Genomic DNA, 21,738 nt, shown 5'->3' with positions numbered 1-21,738 from the left:
GATATTGCTGACCTATATAGACATAATTAAGAGTGTTGTGAATTAATTTTTGGCGGAAAATTCCTTTCCTATTATAAATAATGGGGCAATTTGAGGATGCTAACCCACAATAATAAATACTGCATAACTAATGATGAGGTTTCTGAAGCTGAACATCAAAGGCCACATCATTTCTCTGATTCTTGTTTTGATAGGCGGTGGCCTTTAAAATATGTTTAAAATATTTAATAAATTAGAATAGAATAAAGAGTTGGAAGGGACCTTGGACGTCTTCTAGTCTAACCCCCTGCTTTGGGAGGAAACCTATACCATTTCAGACAATTAAATGAATCCTGTGAAAAAAATATATTAAAATTTTATTTTATTTCTAGTTATTCTAGGTAAAAATAACATTGATTACAATTGAAAGAAACAAAATGTTTAATTAAAGAGCTTCGTTACATTTTATTTATTTTGTTGCGAAAACAGCGACAAAGAAAAAGTTCGAATCCAGGCATTTCTGGTTCTCGTCTTAACCTCCAAAGCCAACCCTCCACCCCCTTGCACAAAGAACCTGCAGGTTCAGCCTGCCAAGGAAACTAACTACATCTCTAGTATATGACCAAGGGTTCTTTCTTGCTTTGACACAAGGGGATTTTGTGAATGAAATATATTTGGCATGAATGGATCCCCTCCACCAATTCCCTCTGCAGCAGAGGCAAGAATTCTTGCCCCACAAAGTATAAATTACAAGTGCTTGATAATTAGAGCTACAATTTTCCAAGAGGCCCAAATACCATTTTCCTGATGAACTTTGATAAATTATTTCGAACCTTTTGTTGACACATTTTGTGTGTGTGTGTGTGTGTGTGTCTGTGCGTTCGACAGCTATTTCCAAGGTTTGTCACTTTTCAGAACATTGTGGTTTGCTTTAGCTGATGCCAGTGTAGATACTGTGATTGTCTTCCCAAGTTTTTTTTTTTTCATAGGAACACACGAAGACACAGAATGGACTAGCTTTGACATCTGCTTTTTTTTTTTTAGATGTTTGGGAAACGGTAGTTGAGTTTTCTTGTTCCACAGTAGTACTTCTTGTTATCCAAAGCAGGTAAAATGCTGCTGCTGGTTAATTGGGGCAGATACTGTAGCTGAAAGATAAAGTATAAATTATAATTAACTGGAGGACGTGTATATGCCCTTTATTTTAGCCTACTTCAATGCAAGATTCTCAGAAAAAGTGTTTTTTTTTTTTTAAATCAGGGCAACCTGGTCTACTCAAATATGGGATGGAGCATACTGCTTCCGCTTTTGCCTTTCAGCCCCAATCCAGGGGCCTTCACAGGCAGTTGCTTTTGTGACAGACTATTTTTGTGTTAAATTTTATATTTACTGACAAAGAAAAGTTCTCAGAAAAGTTCAACACCGGAATCCTGAGGCTCCCTACACCTCGAGTATTATACTCAAGAAAACGGTAAAAGCAGGTGGCTTCTGAAAAGTTTTTACTAATGCTAGTCATTCTAAACAGATTTTCATTTTGGTTTTGATATTTTAATGTCAAATTGTCTTGAACATTGGAGTAAATAGATGATGTAACAGTCACAAACAAGGGGGGGAGCTCATTTCCTGTAGTTTGCATTGCCTAGTGTGTCTTACCCCAGGCACATGCCTTCGAGGTGGCCGGTTTGGTTTCCGTGTAATGGATCTTTCTCGTTCCCTCCCAAGTTCTACCTCCCGAATGCTATCAAAATAAGGATGCTGAAGGAGCTGTTCGCAGGTCAACCTTTCAGTGGGATCCATATGGAGACAGCCCTGAGACAATACAAGCAGGAGATGGAAATGCATACCTACTAACATAATTATGGGTTCAAAAGAGCATTCAGGAAAACGAAATGCATTTCTCTCTGCAGAGAGTAAAACAATTATTACATTTCAGATACAAGCATCAACAGAACCCATGTTATAAAGAATGTTACCAATAATAAACAACAAGCAGGCAATTTATTTCCAAAGAGGAACACATTCCAACAAACATTATTTTCACATTTTTACCCATGTTAGAAAAAAAATATTTTCAGGCAGTGGTGAAATCCATTTTTTTTACTACCGGTTCTCTGGGCGTGGCTTGGTGGGCGTGGCAGGAGAAGGATACTGCAAAATCTCCATTCCCACCCCACTCCAGGGGAAGGATCAGTGGTGGGATTCAAATAATTTTAACAACCGGTTCTCTACTAATGATTTCTTCCACCAACCAGTTCACCAAACTGCTCAGAAAGTTAACAACCGGTTCTCCCGAAGTGGTGTGAACTGGTTGAATCCCACCACTGGGAAAGATACTGTAAAATCTCCATTCCCTCCCCACTCCTGGGGAAAGGATATTGCAAAATCTCCATTCCCACCTCACTCTGGGGCCAGCCAGAGGTGGTATGTGCCGGTTCTCCGAACTACTCAAAATTTCCACTACCAGTTCTCCAGAACCTGCTGGATTTCACCTCTGTTTTCAGGGCAATATGAGTTTTCCATTCTCAAAGTCGCACACATTAAGTTTGTGAATGGAAAAGATTCATTTCTTTGTGTCCTCCTCCTCCTACCAACAGCTGACCATCCAGCTTTTTTCTAGGTGCTTCAAAAATGGGTGCATGTTAGATTCACCTTGCTTCTCCAAGTCTAATTGTTGCTGAAGTACAACTGCCAAAACCCCATTCAGCACGAACGAGTGAGTTGCATTTCAGCAAAATTTGAGGTCACACTCAGTTTCAGTGTTTTTCTCAGACCAAAAGTGCATCACAACTAAATATTCCATTTGAAACCTTGCTTTTGATCCTTGTACTTTTCCCCACCATCTTCCTTATTAACCATCTAACAGGGATTTTGGGGGGTAATCTGCAGTAAATTTGAAGATCGCTCTGAAAGGAATGAGGAGTCATACGAGATGGTCCTGTATTTATGAGCCCCAATAAATGACTACAAACATCAAGATGTTTTCCTCACCTTCATTAGTGCCAGAGCAGCATAGGAAATAGTGGGGAATTTCATTTCTAGTGGCTCCTAGTTTTTTTTAAAAAAGGAAAATAAATATTAGCAGAATCATCTTCATAGTTATTAAGGATTTTCCCAACCCCATTGTATTCCTATAACAACAAAGAAAAACAAAACAAAAATGCATTTTTCTTTTAAGGGAATGGTTCCCAGGACAGATGAGAGAAAGAAATAAATTGGCTCTTCTGCTTTGCAACTTTTTAACACAAATCCTGCAGTCTGCAGCTTTCTTTTCTGTTTCCAATAGCAATCCTTCCCCTCTTCCCCTCCTAGAAACCAATTTGGGTGTTGATCTCCAAACTGCACCTAGTTACATGTCTCTCTAGAATCATATCCAAGAGTGAACCATTCTTTTTAGGCAACAATTGGTAACCAAGCAATGTCCTGGGTCCCTAAATAGCTAATCTGTAAAAGCAGTATTTTCTGGTCCTTCAAAAATCAACTGCTCCTTGCACTGAAAAGAGGAGAAAACACTTGCAAGCTAGCTCTGTTTTCTCAAGCTATTGTGTCCAGGCTGTCAGCTACAGTTTCCCCCCCCCTCTGCTGGGCATCTGTTGGTCTTCCACATTTTTGCCACCCTGATAAGTCAGGTCCAGTGGTGATACCGTGCTATGCTTGTGTAAGACCACTGAGGAGGGCAGCTCTCACCATGCTTTCTGGGTCGGGTATCCTCACCCCACTGAAGAACTGGTTTGTGCTGAAGACTTGCTGATGCCTGGGAATGAGATCACCTTTGAACAAGAAGCAAATAGGGCAGTCAGTTTAAACATTTGTATCCCCAAGGTCTCATCCTGTGTGAGGTTTGCAATAGAAGCAGATGGGAGAGAAGAATGGCTTGACTGGGAAAGATGGGTGCCTAGGTAACCAGCCAAACACTCTTCCCTAGGACTAGCAAAAAAAAAGTATTCTCTTCAAATTTGCTGACCCACCCTCCTCCCACCTCTCCCACTTTAAAATGGGCTGGATGTTGGCTTTACTTTTCTTGCCTTTAAAGGCCTCAGGTTGCTAAAGGTTACTTAAATGTAAACAATCGGTGGGGAGGGGGGGAATAAGTAGGATTTAGGAATAGTAATAGGTACTATTACTTATTAAATAGGAATAAGTGGGAATCCTTAAGGAAGAAGGATGCCTTAAATAGTCTCTCTTCTTCCCCCTCTCCCAAGTATCATGATGAAGAAAGTTGATGAACATATACAAAAATCGATTTCAATGAACAAAATAGTCCCATGACTCAATGCAACACATGTCATGCTTCTCACATGAGACAGTCAAACTTCACATGGACACCCCAGAGGTGGGGGAGGGGAGGGAGATAAGAAACAACAGACAACTTAGAGGTATCTCTGTTTCTCAGTAACTTTCGCTTACCTAATGTCCTCCTGATCAAGTAAAGTTGATCCACATCAGACTTTCCAGGCCAGAGAGGGATGCCAGAAAGAAGTTCAGCAAAGACACAGCCTATAGCCCAGACATCTACAGGAGGGCCATATTGAGTATCACCTACGAGGAGCTCAGGAGAACGATACCACCTGGTAGCCACATAATCTGTATAGTAGTCACAGGGCCCAGCTGAAAGGATTTGAAGAAAGGATTGCAGAAACAGAAGCACCATTTAGAGCAGAGGTCTTCAAACTTGGCAGCTTTAAGACTTGTGGACTTCAACTCCCAGAATTCTCCAGCCAGCTATGCTGCCAAGTTTGGGGACCCCTGATTTAGAGTAAAGGGGACTAAAGACACACCCACTCTCTAGTCTAAATCTTCCTTTCAAGGGCAAAGGAAATAAAAGGATATTTATAAATAATAAATAAATTACAAATACTATACGGTAAGGTTCACTCTTGACTGCTCACAGAAGAAGCAAACCTGCTCTTGTTTACTAACTCTGGTACTCATTTTTAGAAAGAGTAAAGGTAGCACTTCTTGTTTTGAACATCTTATTTTGTCTTTGCATGAATATTGGTGTAATTCAGTTGTTTTTTGTTCACATGCACTTAGTTGCAGAAATATAATTTATATAAATGACTTCTGTAGAATTAGGAACAAACATTTGTACTGTCTCCTACATAGCAATCAAAGCTGCATTTGATTTTGTATATTTCCATGTTTTGGTGCTTCTATATATTTCAATAACTCATTTTCCAGTCCTCTTACATTTTTACTCTTTCTGAAATGAATATCATAGTAGATAAAGATAAATAAAAGGGTAATTACTTTAAATTAATTAACAGCTTAACAAATTTTAAAAAGCAACTTTGTGGTTTTTATCCTTTTATCCATTAAGACGAACATTAGTAACAGGATTAAACAGAAAAAAAAATCATACATTCATGTATTGTTGCAGGATCTCTGCCTAGTGAAAGAGAACTGAACTTCATATAATAAACTTACTTAATATGCGAGCAAATCCAAAATCACAGAGCTTAATGACAAAATGCTTCGTTATGAGAATGTTCTCCGGTTTTACATCTCTGTGTATGCACTAGACATAGAAAGGGAGACATAATGATATATTCGAGGAGAAAACACAATGCTTCCTTTTATTAATCTTAGGCACGGACACCTGGCAGTCTAGTTTTTTTAGAATAGAATAGAATTCTTTATTGCCAAGTGTGATTGGAACCAACAAGGAATTTGTCTTTGGTGCATATGCTCTCAACATACATAAAAAGACAAGATTCATTTGTCAAGAATCATAAGGTACAACACTTAATGATAGTCATAGGGTACAAATAAGCAAACAACTCACACTAGGAAACAATATCAATATAAATCGTAAGGATACAAGCAACAAAGTTACAGTCATGCAGTCATAAGTGGGAGGAGATGGGTGATGGGAACGATGAGAAGATTAAAAGTAATGCAGCCTTAGTGAATAGTTTAACAGTGTTGAGGAAATTATTTGTTTAGCAGAGTGATGGCATTTGGGAAAAAACTGTCCTTGTGTCTAGTTGTCTTGGTGTGCAGTGTTCTATAGCGTCATTTTGAGGATAGGAATTGAAACAATTTATGTCCAGGATGTGAGGGGTCTGTAAATATTTTCACAGCCCTCTTTTTGACTCATGCAGTATACAGATTCTCAATGGATCAGAATTGTCTTCCTTTGAAGTTTTGAAGTTTTGGTATATAACAAAGTGTTAAGAAACGTATTTATACATGAATTGCTATGCATGTTCTCCATAATTCTGGATTCTATTGGAAAGTCTTTTCCCAACCTGTAACTATAAAATTCTTAATCAGCATGGCTGGAAGTTGGGAATTCTGGAACAACAATCCAGAATTGCTAACTTGGGGAAGATACTTTAGGGTAAGAGGAACCAATATGGTAGCTATTACTTCCCCAAAAGATTTAATCCAATCAAAATTACGACAATACATGTTCAAAAATTAAAATAACCAAAATACTAGGAATCACCAAAACTTGTGATATTTTGCATTAAAATATTTTTTTTAAAACGCCAACCTGAAAAAGTTGCCAACCTCTCTTTTAAGAGATAGGAAATGTACCATGGAAACAGGACACTTCTTTTGGCAAAATGTCAAAAATGGAAACAAATCAGCCACACACACCTGCATGAAAACATTTCTCTAAAAATGATTTACAAAAAACAGCTTTATATCTAGCTGATCCACTCTTGAGATAATTATAGCAATTATACATAAGAGGTGAAGATTTAGATCTTGTTCAGCAACATGGAGGTACAAGGAAATACAGCATACTGCGTGGAAATACAACCATTTCTCTGATTTAGTGAGCTCAAAGTCTGTAGCTCTGCAAAAACAAACTTGTTGGGATGAAATGACTTACATTGTGTTTGTGACAAAAATTCACTGCTTGGAGAGTCTGCCAAGTTATGCTTTTCACAAGATGTTCTGGGACCCTGGAAGGAAAAAAATGGAAAAGGCAGCAAAAATAGGGTGTGTAGAATTCAACATCTTTCCTAGATGATTCCTACATACACCCAACACATGCTGCAGTATTTTCATTTTAAAATTGAGGACAAACTATTTAGAATATTCAATGTGGGTTTTTTTTTAAAATGAATTTATGGATTAAAATAAGAGCAAGCAAGAAGCAAGCTGGAGTGCAAATAAGAAATGAAAACAATTCCCAGATGTAGCTACTTAAATATTTCTGTTTTGCTTCAAGTATTTAAAATAGTTCACAAATATTTAACACTAACATTAATAAAACAGTAAAAATATTTATATAGAAGAAAAGATTCAGGATTAGATGAAAGTGACTCACCAGATGTATTCCACTGTTGAAAGGCATGGACCAAAGATAAAGACCAAGAACCATTTTTCCCTATTTTCCCTAAAGGATGGTATTTCAGATGGTATTTCATTCCAAAAGTAAGATGTATCTTATTCCTCTATGAATTTGTCCAGTGATTTTTCAAAACCATAACTATGTATTCAGTGGTGGGTTCCTCCTGGTTCGGTCCGGTTCGGCCGAGCTGGTAGCGGTGATGATATGACATCACCGAACCGGTTCTCCCCCCCCGGCCTCCCACCTACCCCCCACCCACGTTATTCTTACCTTTTATTTGGTCCCACCCCCAATCTATTGCTGCCTCCTGAGTCCCAGCTGATGACTAGAGGGAAAAAAACTGTTTAAACTCTTGCCGCGGGGCTTCAAAGGGCAGTCCTACAGCTGATCAGTGTTAAAAGCAAACAAATGAGTTGTGTTGTAAGTGCGAGTACTGGTCCTAAGTGCGAGGACCTTCCAGAAATGACTCTGACCAGCTAGCCACGCCCACCTAGTCACATGACCTCCAGGCCACACCCACAAAATAAGCCACGCCCACAGAACCAGTAGTAAAAAAAATTAGAACCCACCCCTGTATGTATTACATGAGATTTATGTATACAATCAATTTTAAAGCCATGCCCTGTTATATACAATAAATCAGTACTTCCTTTTTAATATTCTGACTCTCCTAGCATTTATATTATCTATTTATTTATTTATATCCTGCCTTCAAGGCAGTAAATATATTCATCAAACTTTCCTCCTCCTATTTTCCCCACAAAACAACCCTGTGAGGTGAGTTGGGCTGAGAGAGAGTGACCGGCCCTGTTGGCTTTCATGGTTGGGATGGGACTGGAACTCATAGTCTCCTAACCTGGAGCCTTAATCACTAGATCAAACTGGTTCTCATTTAGATTCAGTGGTTGACATCTAGTTCTCATACTATCGAACCAGAAAAAATATTAGGTTCCCATTTCTTATGTCATGCCTGATTTATACTTTTGTTGTGTTGTCTTACCTACTTTCTGAGCCAAACACTCCAAATACTATGTAGCCGTGATGGCGAACCTATGGCACGCGTGCCAGAAGTGACATGCAGAGCACTCTCTGTGGGCATGCGCACCGTCGCCAGCTGCTTTTCTGGTTTCCGGCATGCATGCACGCCAGCCAACTGATCATCCTGCATGCCGGAGCCCTGGAAACCTGAAGACCAGGTGGCCGGTGGGCGCATGTGTACCAGCCAGCTGGTCTTTTGAGTTTTTGGGGCTCCAGCATACATGTACATGTATGCGCACATGCATGCATGTTCCGGTTTGGGCACTTGGTGCCGAAAAGGTTTGCCATCACTGATATATAGGCTTTCCTCGAGAGAGGAATCACATTAATCCCCTAATTGTTTGATTGCCCTTTCTATTCTAGTGTAGAATCTACTAAAATCTGCCAGCCCCGGAGGCCATCTTTTTCTTTGAATCTTCAGGGCTGCCACATTTAGTGATGTGGGAAACTTAGGAAGGGGAATTGCATGGAGTTGCTGGAAGTAATTAGCCATAACAACATTCCTTTCTCTGGGAATCAGGGACATTCTGCCTGCACCTGGAGTGGCGTGACTAGGAGGCATCTCCAGTTGGGACGGTGGATTGATTGGACCATGTGGTGGACATGTGGGTGCAGGGGAAGGGACTTTGACTTTTCTTTAGGTGGGGCAAACCCGGAAGCTTTCAAATTTGGGTTTTCCCAGATGTGCCAATATGACATCTCTAATAAAATGGAACTTTGAGGAACTTCTAGCCTCAGAGTCTTATTTCGTTGAGCGTGTTACTTGGAACCCTGACAAAACCTTATAGACCTACAGCAAATTGTAACATTTGTTTGTTTGATTGATTGATTTTTATAGCTGCCCATCTCTGCAAATGACTTTGGATGGCTCACAATTATCTAAAAGAACAGCATTAATATGCCATTCCAACATGAAGTAAAATTAAAACTATACCGTTACTGATTGGTATTTAAGAAATAGACTATTTACAAGAGCTAATGCACAGTTAATGCATTGTAACAACAAGCCTAGTAGTGCCTGGAGGCTATTCTCAGATTGAGTCACTATAGCTGTTATGAGCTTCTGGATTTCAGGATTTTTCACCTTTTGCTTTGGACGGGGTGGTGCTTCCCCATTTGAGACCAGTGTGCAGCTTAGGGTTTCTCACAGGTTCACAACTACTGCTTGAAAACCAGTGTATTGGTTGCCAGTTGGCTTCTGGGTCCACACTTGTCAGTTATAAAATCCTTCATAGGTCCTGGTTATCTGTCTCCCAATTGGCTTTCACCCAATCAAAAAATTGGGCAAAGTGAGAGTGCTCTGGGTCCCCACCATTAAACAGTGCCGTCTAGTGGCAACCTGGAAGCTTGCTCTTATGAACAAGCTTGGAGTTAGGCCAGTGATGGTTAACTTTCAGCACCAAGTGCCGAAATAGCTCCACCAACAGATGGATTCACAACTGGCTGACAAACCATACTCAACGAGTAGTCCTTAATGGGTCTAAGGCTACATGGAGAGAAGTAAGCAGTGGGGTGCCACAAGGTTCCATCTTAGGCCCAGTGCTCTTCAATATCTTCATAAACGACTTAAATGAGGGAATAGAAGGGGAACTCACCAAATTTGCAGATTATACTAAGATGGCAGGAATAGCTAACACCCTAGAAGATAGGCTCGAGATCCAGATGGATCTTGACAAACTTGAACACTGGGCCCTATATAACAAAATGAAATTCAATGTAGAAAAAAGTAAAGTCTTACACTTAGGTAAGAAAAACCAAAAGCACACATAAAAACTGGGAGAAACCAGGCTTAATAGCAGGGACTGTGAGAGGGATCTTGGAGTCTTAGTGGACAATCAGCTAAATATGAGCCAGCAGTGTGCAGCGGCAGCTAAAAAAGCCAATACAATCTTAAGTTGCATTAACAGAGGGATACAATCAAGATCAAGTGAGGTACTAATACCATTCTATAAAGCCCTAGTAAGACCACACCTAGAGTACTGCATCCAGTTTTGGTCACCACACTATAAAAAAGATGTTGAGACTCTAGAAAAAGTGCAGAGAAGAGCAACCAGGATGATTAGTGGACTGGAGACTAAAACATATGAAGAGACTTGGTGGCGCAGCAGACTAAGTGCTGTTAAGTAACACCAGCTGCCTGCAATTACTGCAAGTTCGAATCTCACCAGGCTCAAGGTTGACTCAGCCTTCCATCCTTTCGAGGTAGGTAAAATGAGGACCCGGACTGTGGGGGCAATAAGCTGACTTTGTATAAAAAAGAACACCACTTGGGGGGGGGCAAAAGCCCTACTAAGCAGGTATATACAATAGTGTGAAGGCTATTGCTTACCACATTGTAAGCCGCCCTGAGTCTCCGGAGAAGGGCGGCATATATATATATTTTTTTAATTTGATTTATATGCCGCCCTTCTCCGGAGATTCAGGGCGGCTTACAATGTGCTCAGCAATAGCCTTCATCCTTTTGTATATTTATACAAAGTCAGCTTATTGCCCCCACAAACTGGGTCCTCATTTCACCTACCTTAGAAATGATGGAAGGCTGAGTCAACCTTGAGCCTGATGAGATTCGAACCTGCAGTAATTGCAGGCAGCTGGTCTTAATAACCAGCTTAATAACAGGGTGCCTTAAACCCCTGTACTACCAAGGCTCTTCAATATAAATTGAACCAATAAATAAATGAATGAATGAATGAATGAATGAATGAATGAATTAATTAATTAATTAATTAATTAATTAATAAAACAGTTACATGAACTGGGCATGGCTAGTCTAGTGAAGAGAAGAGCCAGGGGAGACATGATAGCCATCTTCCAATACTTGGGGGGCTGCCACAGAGAGGAGGGTGTCAAGCTCTTTTCCAAAGCACCTGAAGGTCAGACAAGGAATAATGGATGGAAACTGACCAAGGAGAAATTCAACTTAGAAATGAGGAGGAACGTTTTGACAGTGAGAACAATCAACCAGTGGAACAGTTTGCCTTTGGAAGTTGTGGGAGCTTTCAAGAAAAGATTGGACTGCCACTTGTCAGAAATGGTGTAGGGTCTCCTGCTTAAGCGGTGGGTTGGACTAGATGACCTATAAGGTCCCTTCCAACTCTGTTAATCTGTAAGGTCTGGTCATACATTTAAGCAAGACTTTAGTATCTGTGTCTATTGTACTAGATTTCACACAAATATCAAAATTCAGGCTTTTTAAAATAAATTGACAAGGGTTGGCTTTTTCAAAAATTGCATGATTTGTAATAAGCCTTTGAGGTGGAAGAAATCTTTTCAGCAATGATCAATTTAAAGGTCTAAAGAGGAGTTATTTCCCTTCTTTAGCATACATGATCCCATCTCAGCCACGTTATCTCCTTTGCAAGAGTCCACAGCAAGCTCTCAAACCATTCTTTTGCAAGCATGCCTTAATCCATGGCAACCACACAGTGGCCTTTTTTTAACCTTCAAGATTGATGGTTGCAGATCTGTTACATCTAGCAAGAAAAGTCTGCAGAGAGGTATGGACATTATAACTGCTCTGTTTCTATGAATTTCATGAATTGGCAACTTACCCACGTGGATTCTTGTCAAGCTCGTGAAGGACCGTATGGTCGCAATATTCAAAGACCAAGTGAAGCTTTCGTTTCCTCCGGAAGACCTCCAGAAGATTGACCAAATTGGGATGTTTCAGTTGCTAAAAAAGCATAACATAACATTTGTGAAGCAAGTTCAGTTGAAGAAAATAAAGATGTATTAACATTCTAAAATTGGTCTAATGCTAAAACAGTCACCATATTAAGCAAAAAGGTTGGAGAGTCATTGCTCAGAATTTCATTTCTAATTCAGTTTTGCCTTATTACCGTGCCTCAGATCTCAAAAATACATATGTTCTCCTCAGTTAAACATTGTGACTCTGTGTGTATGTATGTGTGTTTATTTAATTTATTTATTTATTACTAATCTCTTCCCATAACCTTTTAGCATAACCATTGGGTTCTGCTTTTCAATCCAAACAAAGATAAAACATATACCGTAATTGCCATTAATATACAACTGCAATTTTCTTGCCTTTTGTCTCTCCTATGCTATTCTCATTCTCCCTTTCCTATCTTCTCTAAATTTCACAAAGCATGAAACCTCCTCTTAAAGTATCATAAAAAACAGATATCCTGACCATAAATAAAATCCTACATTTTGATTGAATACTTGCATTTTAATTTTATTGACATGCAACATGCAATATAATCTGAATGACAAGATGAATTTGTCTTTGTTTAAGTGAGCCTGGAAGAGGTAAAATAGCCCCTACTCATGTCTCATTTTTAAGTGACTCTTGAAGGATCTGCCTCTTCCCCCATGTCCTGGATTAGGGAGTATGGTAGAGTGCTTTGGAATCAAAGTTGAGGATTACAATTTTCCTGTTCTTTTCTTCTTAGACATTTATCTTTTTTTTTTTTGCTGGTTACAATTATTTTCAATTGCTTTTAGTATTGTATACCATATTATGAAGTTGGCCAACTTTAAAGATTTGGCAAATATGTTTAACAAATGAGCAGACGTGAGCAGTCATGGGCTGCTCACGTCTGCTTCAGAGGTCATACTAACTCAACGCAGAATGATTTAACAACACAGCAAAACAGCAAGAAAAAGGTGCTTTCAGATTTTTATAATACCAAGATATCACCCTGGGGTCTCCTAGCTTCGGTGTTCAAAAGAGTTTATAAAAAGTTGTGCTGGATTGGATGGAAGGCCTAAAAATGGCACCATGTTTCCCACAGAAAGAAACTCACAAGCAAGACACGTCTCCCAGCAACTAGGATCCAGATGCACCCTGCCTCTGACACAAAAGTTGATATACAACTACCAATAGCCTTTTTTTCCATTGATAGCCTTATGTTCATATATTTCAAACCCAACACTTGTACCCTAAAGGCAGACAAGGTAAATGGCGCTGCTCATTTAATCTCTTAAATCTGAATGACTATGGCGTTGTTGACGCCTTTGTTCTTTCTTTGTTTATACAACACAGAAAAATGATGGATTAAGAATCCTGTCTCCCCACACCCACTGGATTAGATCTCAACCCACACTGTTCTCCAATTAGCAAACAAACAATCTGTTACTATTGACTGAGAAAGTGTTTTTCAGAACTGGCGGCAGAGCAGGCCCGCACTTGTTCAATCAACACAATTCAGCACACAGATCCATTTGAAAAGAATGGTGCAAATTGTTGAGATACTCTGCTTCCCCAGCTCTCTTTCTTGGTTCCTTCAATGGCCATTTATCACCTGTTTTCCTGACATAAGCTGCTGCCCCCACTATTGAATTTCTTCCTGGGCTTTAGAAATCCCTATTAATCTTTCCACAATAGCTTATCAGACTTCTGGATCTCTTCAGATAGCTAGGGTAGATTTGAATGCTACTATGGATTTAAAGCATGCACAAAGAGAAGTAAGCAACTTGATATCCTCATTGGCTTTGTGGTACCACATCCACTTGTGCCAGCAACATAGTCAAAGTTTTGGAATTGAGGAATAGTAACATAAAATATCCACAGGACCCATGGTTACCTCCAGGGATGGGCTGCTGGGGGTTCACAGGGGTTTGGGAGAACCTCTAGCTAAGATTCTGTGCAGTTCGGAGAACCTCCAAATCCCACTCCTGGCTGCCCCTGCCCCGCCCACCCTGCCCCGCCCACCCTGCCCCTCCAGGAGTCCACACACAGCCTGTTTTGGATGCAGGTAAGTGCAGGGTGTATGCAGAGGCTCGGGGAGGATGAAAAACGGGCCTACCGGAAGTTCGGGAAGGCCGGAAACAGGCCAGTTTCCAGACTCCAGAGGGCCTCTGGAGCCTGGGGAGGTCATTTTCCCCCCTCCCGGAGGCTCAAAGAAAGCCTCCGGAGCCCGGGGAGGGCAACAACACCTCCCCCCACCATGGTGCAGGAGGCCAACTAGGCAATGCCTGCCATGGCCACACCCACCCAGCAACCGGGCAGAGAACCCCTTGCTAAAATCACCCGTGGTTACCTCCTATGGACCTAAAGGCTTAAGGCAATATCATCTGAATGGAGAGTTAGAACTGGGTGTTATCCCTCAGAATTGACCAGAAGACATTTTCATCACAACAAGGCTCATTTTATTTCAAGTATGCATTGCTAATAAAATGGATGGATGGATATTTTTTAACAGACGAAATATACTTTCTCCAATTTTATCTTCACAGCAACTATTTCCTTATCCAAAATAATTCAGTGCAATTTCTTGGCTTAAGGGGAATAAACTGGGTTTCCAAATTTACTTGTGATTTAAATATATATGGCAGCCAACTCAAGACACAGCACTGGATGGCTAATAAATAGTAGAATAACCAATAATAATAATTTAAAAAGTTGAAAGCAATTGAAATACCCCAATGTCCCTGAATTCAACACACATATTAAAAGAACACCAGAATGAGCTCATTCTACATCCTGGTTTAAGGTTCGGGGTTGCAACCATCTTTTCAGCACTTAGTGAAATGCTGATAAACTCAAGTCCATTTGAGTCTCCTCAATATTAATCCAACAATACTTTTTCCAACTGACCCAACATCCAGCTGCTACCTCCTTTTACTTTTTCATATTGGTGGGTGCATTATGCAGGGGATAAACTTTTGACTGATAAACACCATTTTCTATTTGTCTTATTCCACCTGCAAGACAAATGGCCAGGTGTGGAACAAAAGCCAGGACATCATGGTTCTTTTAAGGGACTTATCTTGGAAAACAGCTAGTCAATGCCACTCCAACTTCAAACTTCTAAAACAATTTGATGTGGTTTATGAACTGCGATCAAATACTTTGGCCACCTAATGAGAAGGAAGTACTCACTGGAGAAGAGACTAATGCTGGGAACAATTTAGGGTAAAAGAAGAAGAGGATGACAGAGAATGAGGTGGCTGGATGGAGTCACTGAAGTAATCAGCGCAAGCTTAAATGGACTCCAGGGAATGGTAGAGGACAGGAAGGCCTGGAAGAATGTTGTCCATGGGGCCGCAATGGGTCGGACACAACTTCGCAACTAACAACAACAACAAATGAACTGCAAACCAATTTAATATTGACTGCAAAATTACTGAATTATGGCTCACCTGAATTTAGTCAACTATTTTTAAAGATTATTTTGGCTTTTAACAAAAAATAAATAAATAAGAGATTGTCCACTATCTATTGGAAAAAACAAAAATATGCATCCAAATATAAGAGCCTTGGTAGTACAGTGGTCTAAGGCACCCTGTTATTAAGCTGGTTATTAAGACCAGCTGCCTGCAATTACTGCAGGTTCAAATCTCGCCAAGGCTCAAGGTTGACTCAGCCTTCCATCATTTCTAAGGTAGGTGAAATGAGGACCCAGTTTGTGGGGGCAATAAGCTGACTTTGTATAAATATACAAAAGGATGAAGGCTATTGCTGAGCACATTGTAAGCCGCCCTGAGTCTCCGGAGAAGGGCGGCATATAAATCAAATTAATATATATATATATATATATCAGCAGGAAAGCTATTGCAGAAACTGAGTCCCTGCTATTTTTACAGTGCCTTGTTCTTTGTATATCCTTTTTGTGCTAAAAATAATACTACAAGATACGATACCAATGATTATAGTAATTAATACTAATGGTGGACAGTTGAAGGTTTTCTTTTATATGCTTTTCTTAATTGTAATTTATAATCATTTATATTTAGTGCTTTAAGTTGTGTTAGTTGCCCAGAGTTGTTGTTGTAAAATGGGTGGCTATATAAATTGAATAAACCAACATGTAAACATAAATTATGTTAATATTAGGAACAGCAGGAGGATTGAACTGTGGCCCATTGGTGCTAATGTTTGCCCACAAATGACATATAATCAGCAGAATAAATCCAAGAAAACTAAGACCTCAATCAATTGTCCACAATGATTTACATCAATTACAAAATGAAAGTTTTTTTCCTCTTACACAATGGGTTATCTTGGTATGCTGTTTTGCTTCATTTGGAATGGAATATATTTAGGCCCAGTATCAGGAGGACACTGTGTAAGAAGCTTTTCCCAAAAAATTCCCTGGCCCTCATACCATCAGAAAATCTTTCAAGAGAGACAAACGGACAAGTGTTTAATACATACATCGAAAGCCAAATACTCTCTTCCTAAGATAACTCTTAGGTTGTGAACCTCTCAGAGACAGATATGATAAAAATTCATTGTAAACTGATCGGAGAGAATCTATGAGAGAGTATATGAGGTAAAGAATTTACATGAATTGATTTAGGTACCACAAGAAGCTTGAAAGAAAGGAAGAAAACAGCTTTCTGCTATCCTAATCACAATTAATCATGTCTACATTAGAGATTTATCAATCTTCTTATAGAATTAAAAGTTCTCAAACAGAATGGAATACAACAATGAAAGTCACTACTGTTAAAATATGTTCATTCTAAATCTATAGTTCACGTGTGATATGTATATTGAGTAAATAAATAATCTTATTTATATCCACTCTTTCCACTGCTTTTTATCAGAGCTTTCTATCATCAAATGCATAGTCCATGTACTTTATGTATAGTTAATGATCCATGAAATACATTTTAAAGATAAGTTTCCAAAAGCTGGATGACTCTTAGGCAGGCATCCAACAGTATATTTGCCATATAAAAGGCACAGTGATGTTCAGATAAAAAGGGCCATTGGATTAGTTACAAGAAAGAAAAACAATAAGCGTATAGAAAAGCATATACAGCTTTAATCAAATAAGTTTCTGATAAGCAAATTCCAGTTCATTACCTTTAACATCCGAATCTCTCGAAGTGCAATTTTTTTAATAACAGGATCATCTTCAGATTCCAGGAACTTTTTGATAGCAACAATTTGCCCGGTGTCTTTGTTTCGGCATTTGAAAACAACCCCATAGGAGCCTTCCCCAATTTTACTGATTTTTTCATATTTCTCCATTGCTAACAGAAAAGAATCTCTTAAGATGTTATCCACTTTCAGCAAGACCTGGTGAGTAAGATGCTCTCTTGAGGATCTGAATAATTCAAAAGTTGCAAAAGATCGCAATCATCTTAAACCTGTAAGACAAATGTAAAAATATGGTTGCAGCCACACTTAACATCTATAGAATCTATGGAACATAACCACACCATACTGATTTTTTAATGGACCAAGCAATCCGAGCCTATATTTACTTTGTTTTAAAGAATGCACTAGTCTTCAGTACCCCCCACCCCTGATAATCCAGCAGGTGGCAAGGAGAGATTGGAGTTTTTTTTAAAAAAAACAAGACCTCTTTTTAAGTGGCTTCATCACTGTTGCTTGAAATACCTTGCTATTTACCCTACAGCACTGGGCAAGCTCCCAAAACCTCTCGCTAGAAAAAATTAAATGGAACTTAATGAAGTTTTTCTCCACCAGTTCCACTGAAATGAACTGGAATGATTGAAATTACAGTGTGGTTTGTTGTGGAAAAGTTTCTATTTAATATGGCAGTGCCCACATTTCATTGGACTTCTAAAGCCAGCAAACATATTATGAATTAATGTGATGTATAAACTGACCCTTCACCTTTATTTTTTCACTCAGCTAATTAGTCATTGCCTTGATAGGACCTATTCAATCTTGGATGACCTTGAAAAAAATGAAACAGAGTCAGGTCTGGATAGAAGGCCTGCAAAAAAGCCTTGGGAAACAAGCTGCACTGGGAAACTGAAGATACCAACCGGGAGAAGTCAGTGGCAAACTACTTCTGTAGATGTTCCAGAGGACCTGGAGATATTAATGTAGATCCCATGGGCCAAGCATGAGTTGAGGAAGCCTTTAATTTTCTGTTAATTAGATTTATCTCTACAGTACTTGCAATCTCACACAGTGCCTGATTAATTTGGGACCTGGATATCTTTGGGATCTGGATACCTCCTTTCGTAGGTGTCCATCAGCTACAAAAGATCTACAAAAGATGTCTCATTGAAGTTGCTCAATTCATAATACAATGACCTGAATGAAGTTTCCAGTACAAAAACCTCCATTGCAGAATCTATTCCTGTTTAGTTAACAGTTGAAGCTGAACTTCTTTTAAAGATGCACATTTTCAGACTTTCAGTTAAATTGGAACCACAGTACTTTTCTGTTCCATACTTAATAGCGATTAAAAGTTATTTACATTAATTTTTTTAAGATGATGATAATTTAAATTTAATTGTTTGCAATGACTTATAACCATTTTGAGATTCTTTTTAATAATGAAAATGGTGGGATAGAAATGTAAGGATAAATGTCAGGATAAAGCTTCCTAGATCTGCCACAAAACATATCAAATGCAGGTAATTCTCGACTTTCAACCTTTCGTTTAGTGACTGAAGCTACAATGGTGCTGAAAAAAGTGACTTACAACAAATCCTTGCACTTACAACTGGTACAGCGTGTTTGAGCGCTTGGCAACTGGAATGTATTTATATTAGTTGCAGTGTCCCGGGGTCCCACGTTCATCATTGGTGACTTTCCTAGTTGGCTTCCAAGAAGCAAAATCATTCAATAGGGAAGCCAGATTCACTTAACAACTGTGTATTCACTTAACTGTGGTGATCCATTTAATGACCACTGCAACAAGGTTATAAAATTGAGCCTGACTCACTTAACAGCTGCCCCACTTAGCCACAGAAATTTCAGTTGTGGCCGTAAGTCAAGAAGTAGCCGTAGCCTTGGAAAAGTCATGACTATCTTTCTTAACACCATACATTTCTGTTCGTAATTCCTGCAACTTTTGGCTCTATTTGTTCTTTCACACTGTCCTCAAGACTTGGAACTCCTGGAACTTCTGCTCAGTCCCTTTCTTTCCCCTTAATCACATTTCACCTCAAAAGCCTTTTTTTTTTTAATCTATTGGTTAACCTTTTGGATTTCTGTCACAGCAACCACATAAGGCTATCTGATTGTATTTATGCAAACTCTCCCCATCCTATTTTCTCCTTCCCTGTGTTCTCTTTACCTCCACTCCTCTATTCAGATCTGATCATCTCTACATTCAGTCAGATTCAGACCTTAAGCTCCTTAGAACAACAAAAAAAAAAGTTATTTCCAAGTTAATGTTATTCTGTAATGCTTCTGGGTCTCTAACGTGATGCCTGAGGGCTGTCAGGTGCCCCTGGATGCCTGCCAGGCTCCCTGCCCTAACAAACAATTTTTATTATAAAGTCTTTTAACTCAAACAGAGATGTGAGCATGCTACAAAGCAAAGCACAAGTCTAGTGTTTTCTTCCTTTACCAATATATCTCTGGGCCCCACAAAGACATTCTTAGAAAATGAAAATGGTTGGGGGCTGCAGGCTAGTATTTGGAGTAGGGCATGCCTATTTGCCCCACTCCCCCATACCCAGGACAAAGATATGTTGAAGTGGGATCATTCTGAAGGATACGAGGGGTTGAGCTGGACCAAGTTCAGCTTACTCCATGGCAAATTGATGTTTTGTGATGATTCCAACACCACTACGGTATTGCAAGCATGCAACCCTCCTAACAACAAATTGTACAAATGCCCTATATTGAAAGGGCCCCCTTGTCTGTAAAAAAAAGGAGCACAATCTGCACAGCGTAAAATCTGCACAGTGGTAGCATTACTCCGTGAATTTAGAAACACGGAGGAAAAAGGAGGGCGAGGATTGTAAGGCGCTCTCCGCACCAAAGTGATGGATACTAGCGCCTCTAGTGCAATCTGAAACCCGATTGCTGGAAGGCTCCAGTGGCCTCTGCGTTTTCAGACCACTTTCCCCTTGCAAAAGGCCCATCTGTAAATTAAATTTTAATTCAGCACCTTTAGGCAAAGGCAGGTTGCCAGGGAGGTGCAGCCAGCTGGGCAAGCCCATCAGCAGCAAAACACACGCCTGCCTCTCTGCCTTAAGGAAGGAAGGAAGGGACAGGAGGCAAGGCAAGGGACAAGGCCCAGCTTTGGCTTCCCCCCTTCCTTGTCTCGCCTGCCTGCAATAAATAAAAAAAAAACACCTCCAGAGGATAATAGTGCCAGCAGGTGTATGAGAAGGGCACAGTGGAGATGGTCCCAGAGAGGATCCTAAAAGAGGACTTGGGGATGTCCCCTCTACTCTCACCAGCCCAATAGCCTCTTGGTAGTCTTTCCCTCAGGCCTGCAAGCAGCCCCTTTGGGATAAAAGGAGAGATGTACGCTCAGGATGCACTGACAGGCATGGAGGGGGGTGGAGTGGGCAGCTGCAGAGGCGAATGTTGCCGTCTCAGAGGCAATTCAGACGTTTTTCTTTTCCCAGCAGGAAGAAGCCCGCTTGAGGGACCAAGTATGTCCCCTCCTTCCCCTCCCCCCCCACTTAAAGTGCCCTCTGCATATCCTCAGAAGTACCCTCCCTTCCATTAGCCCTGCAAAGTCTGCAGGGAGTTATCTAATTCTCCACAGAAAAGCGCGCGTTCCTCTCAACTCGCAGCCGAGAAGGACCTCCTCCGCCGCGCAGTCCCTTGCTCGACCAAAGGCGCGCTTTGCTTGCGCTCAGAGACCGGGAGCGAGAGGATTCCCACCAGCAGTTCTTCTCACCCTCGGTGCGAGACTTCGCTTTCATGCCGCCCGGCGATGGCTCCCGGCAGCTGGTGCCCGCTTCTCTCGCCTGTTGCGCGGGCGGGCAAATGTGGCGGCAGACGCGACTCCTTCACGCGCCACTCCGGCCCGTCGGGCGCAGACGCTGAAGTGGCTGCCAGTCAGGGCGGCCCCCGGGCGAGAGGTGGCGGGGTGGGGGGAAGAAGGCGGTGCGGGGAGGCGACGGTCTCTCGCCACTGCCCGCCTCCTGGAGGTGGACCGTAGGGCAGGAGGAGGCTGAAGGCCGCCGTTTTCGGCGACCGAAGGTGACAGCCCAGCCATCCGAACAGCAGGCTGGACGGTCTGTCGTGGCTCCGTCTGTCAGGAGAGAGGACAATGCAGAAGGGCGGCATTGCTTCGCGGAGGCGCTTAGAACAGGGATTTGTTCCATTTTGAAGCCTGTAACGTCCGATACATTTTGCTGCGGGGTGACGCATTTCCCCCCTTTTCTACTAAAACGCGCTGAACTTTTTCTCTTTGTTGTTCAAAGAAGGCCAAAATACTGTGTGGTGCAAAAAAAACCAACAGCATTTCTTTGCGTTCCTTCCATTGCAAACTACTTGGTCTCAAATTTAAAGATACTCCACTGCTCAAACCCGATCGCAGGTGTAAAAGCAATGGGAGAAGCCTGAGTTCACAAGCCTCTCCGTGGTTAGTGTATTTTCTTTCTTTCTTTCTTTAAAATATTATTTTATTTTATTTTCACTTTCGCACACATCCATCAACTAACCACAGGGATGAAATCACACAATATAGTTGACTAAACTAGGATCGAGTAGTCTGTGGTTTCAAGTGTCTTGAAAACCTAATGGAAAGCAAAATGAGATTAGG

At 40.6% G+C, this 21,738-nt stretch overlaps 1 protein-coding gene across 3 annotated transcripts; it reads right to left on the bottom strand.

Annotated features, from left to right (window-relative positions):
* Window positions 1-339: 339 nt before the first annotated feature.
* Window positions 340-21,017, bottom strand: CDKL1 (cyclin dependent kinase like 1). Of its 3 annotated transcripts, none has more exons than XM_070943045.1 (10): window positions 20,869-21,017; window positions 17,103-17,389; window positions 11,875-11,996; window positions 6,821-6,893; window positions 5,404-5,494; window positions 4,384-4,584; window positions 3,664-3,746; window positions 2,968-3,024; window positions 1,633-1,788; window positions 340-1,127 (listed from the first exon to the last, which is right to left on the bottom strand). In XM_070943045.1, the coding sequence occupies exons 2-10, from the start codon at window positions 17,268-17,270 to the stop codon at window positions 1,020-1,022; spliced, it is 1,059 nt and encodes a 352-aa protein (XP_070799146.1). In that variant the 5' UTR covers window positions 17,271-17,389; window positions 20,869-21,017; the 3' UTR covers window positions 340-1,019. The 3 variants fall into 3 exon arrangements, with proteins under 3 accessions (XP_070799146.1, XP_070799154.1, XP_070799162.1); XM_070943053.1 differs by having other exon boundaries at window positions 20,853-20,887; XM_070943061.1 differs by lacking the exons at window positions 340-1,127; window positions 1,633-1,788 and adding an exon at window positions 1,821-1,880.
* Window positions 21,018-21,738: the final 721 nt, after the last annotated feature.

The sequence above is a fragment of the Pituophis catenifer genome, unplaced genomic scaffold, assembly GCF_029215685.1.
Source record: "Pituophis catenifer annectens isolate HBS135680 unplaced genomic scaffold, rPitCat1.0.hap2 SCAF_1, whole genome shotgun sequence".
Lineage (NCBI taxonomy): Eukaryota > Metazoa > Chordata > Lepidosauria > Squamata > Colubridae > Pituophis > Pituophis catenifer.
Note: the sequence above shows the minus strand (reverse complement) of the source record. Positions and strands in the feature narration are given on the sequence as shown.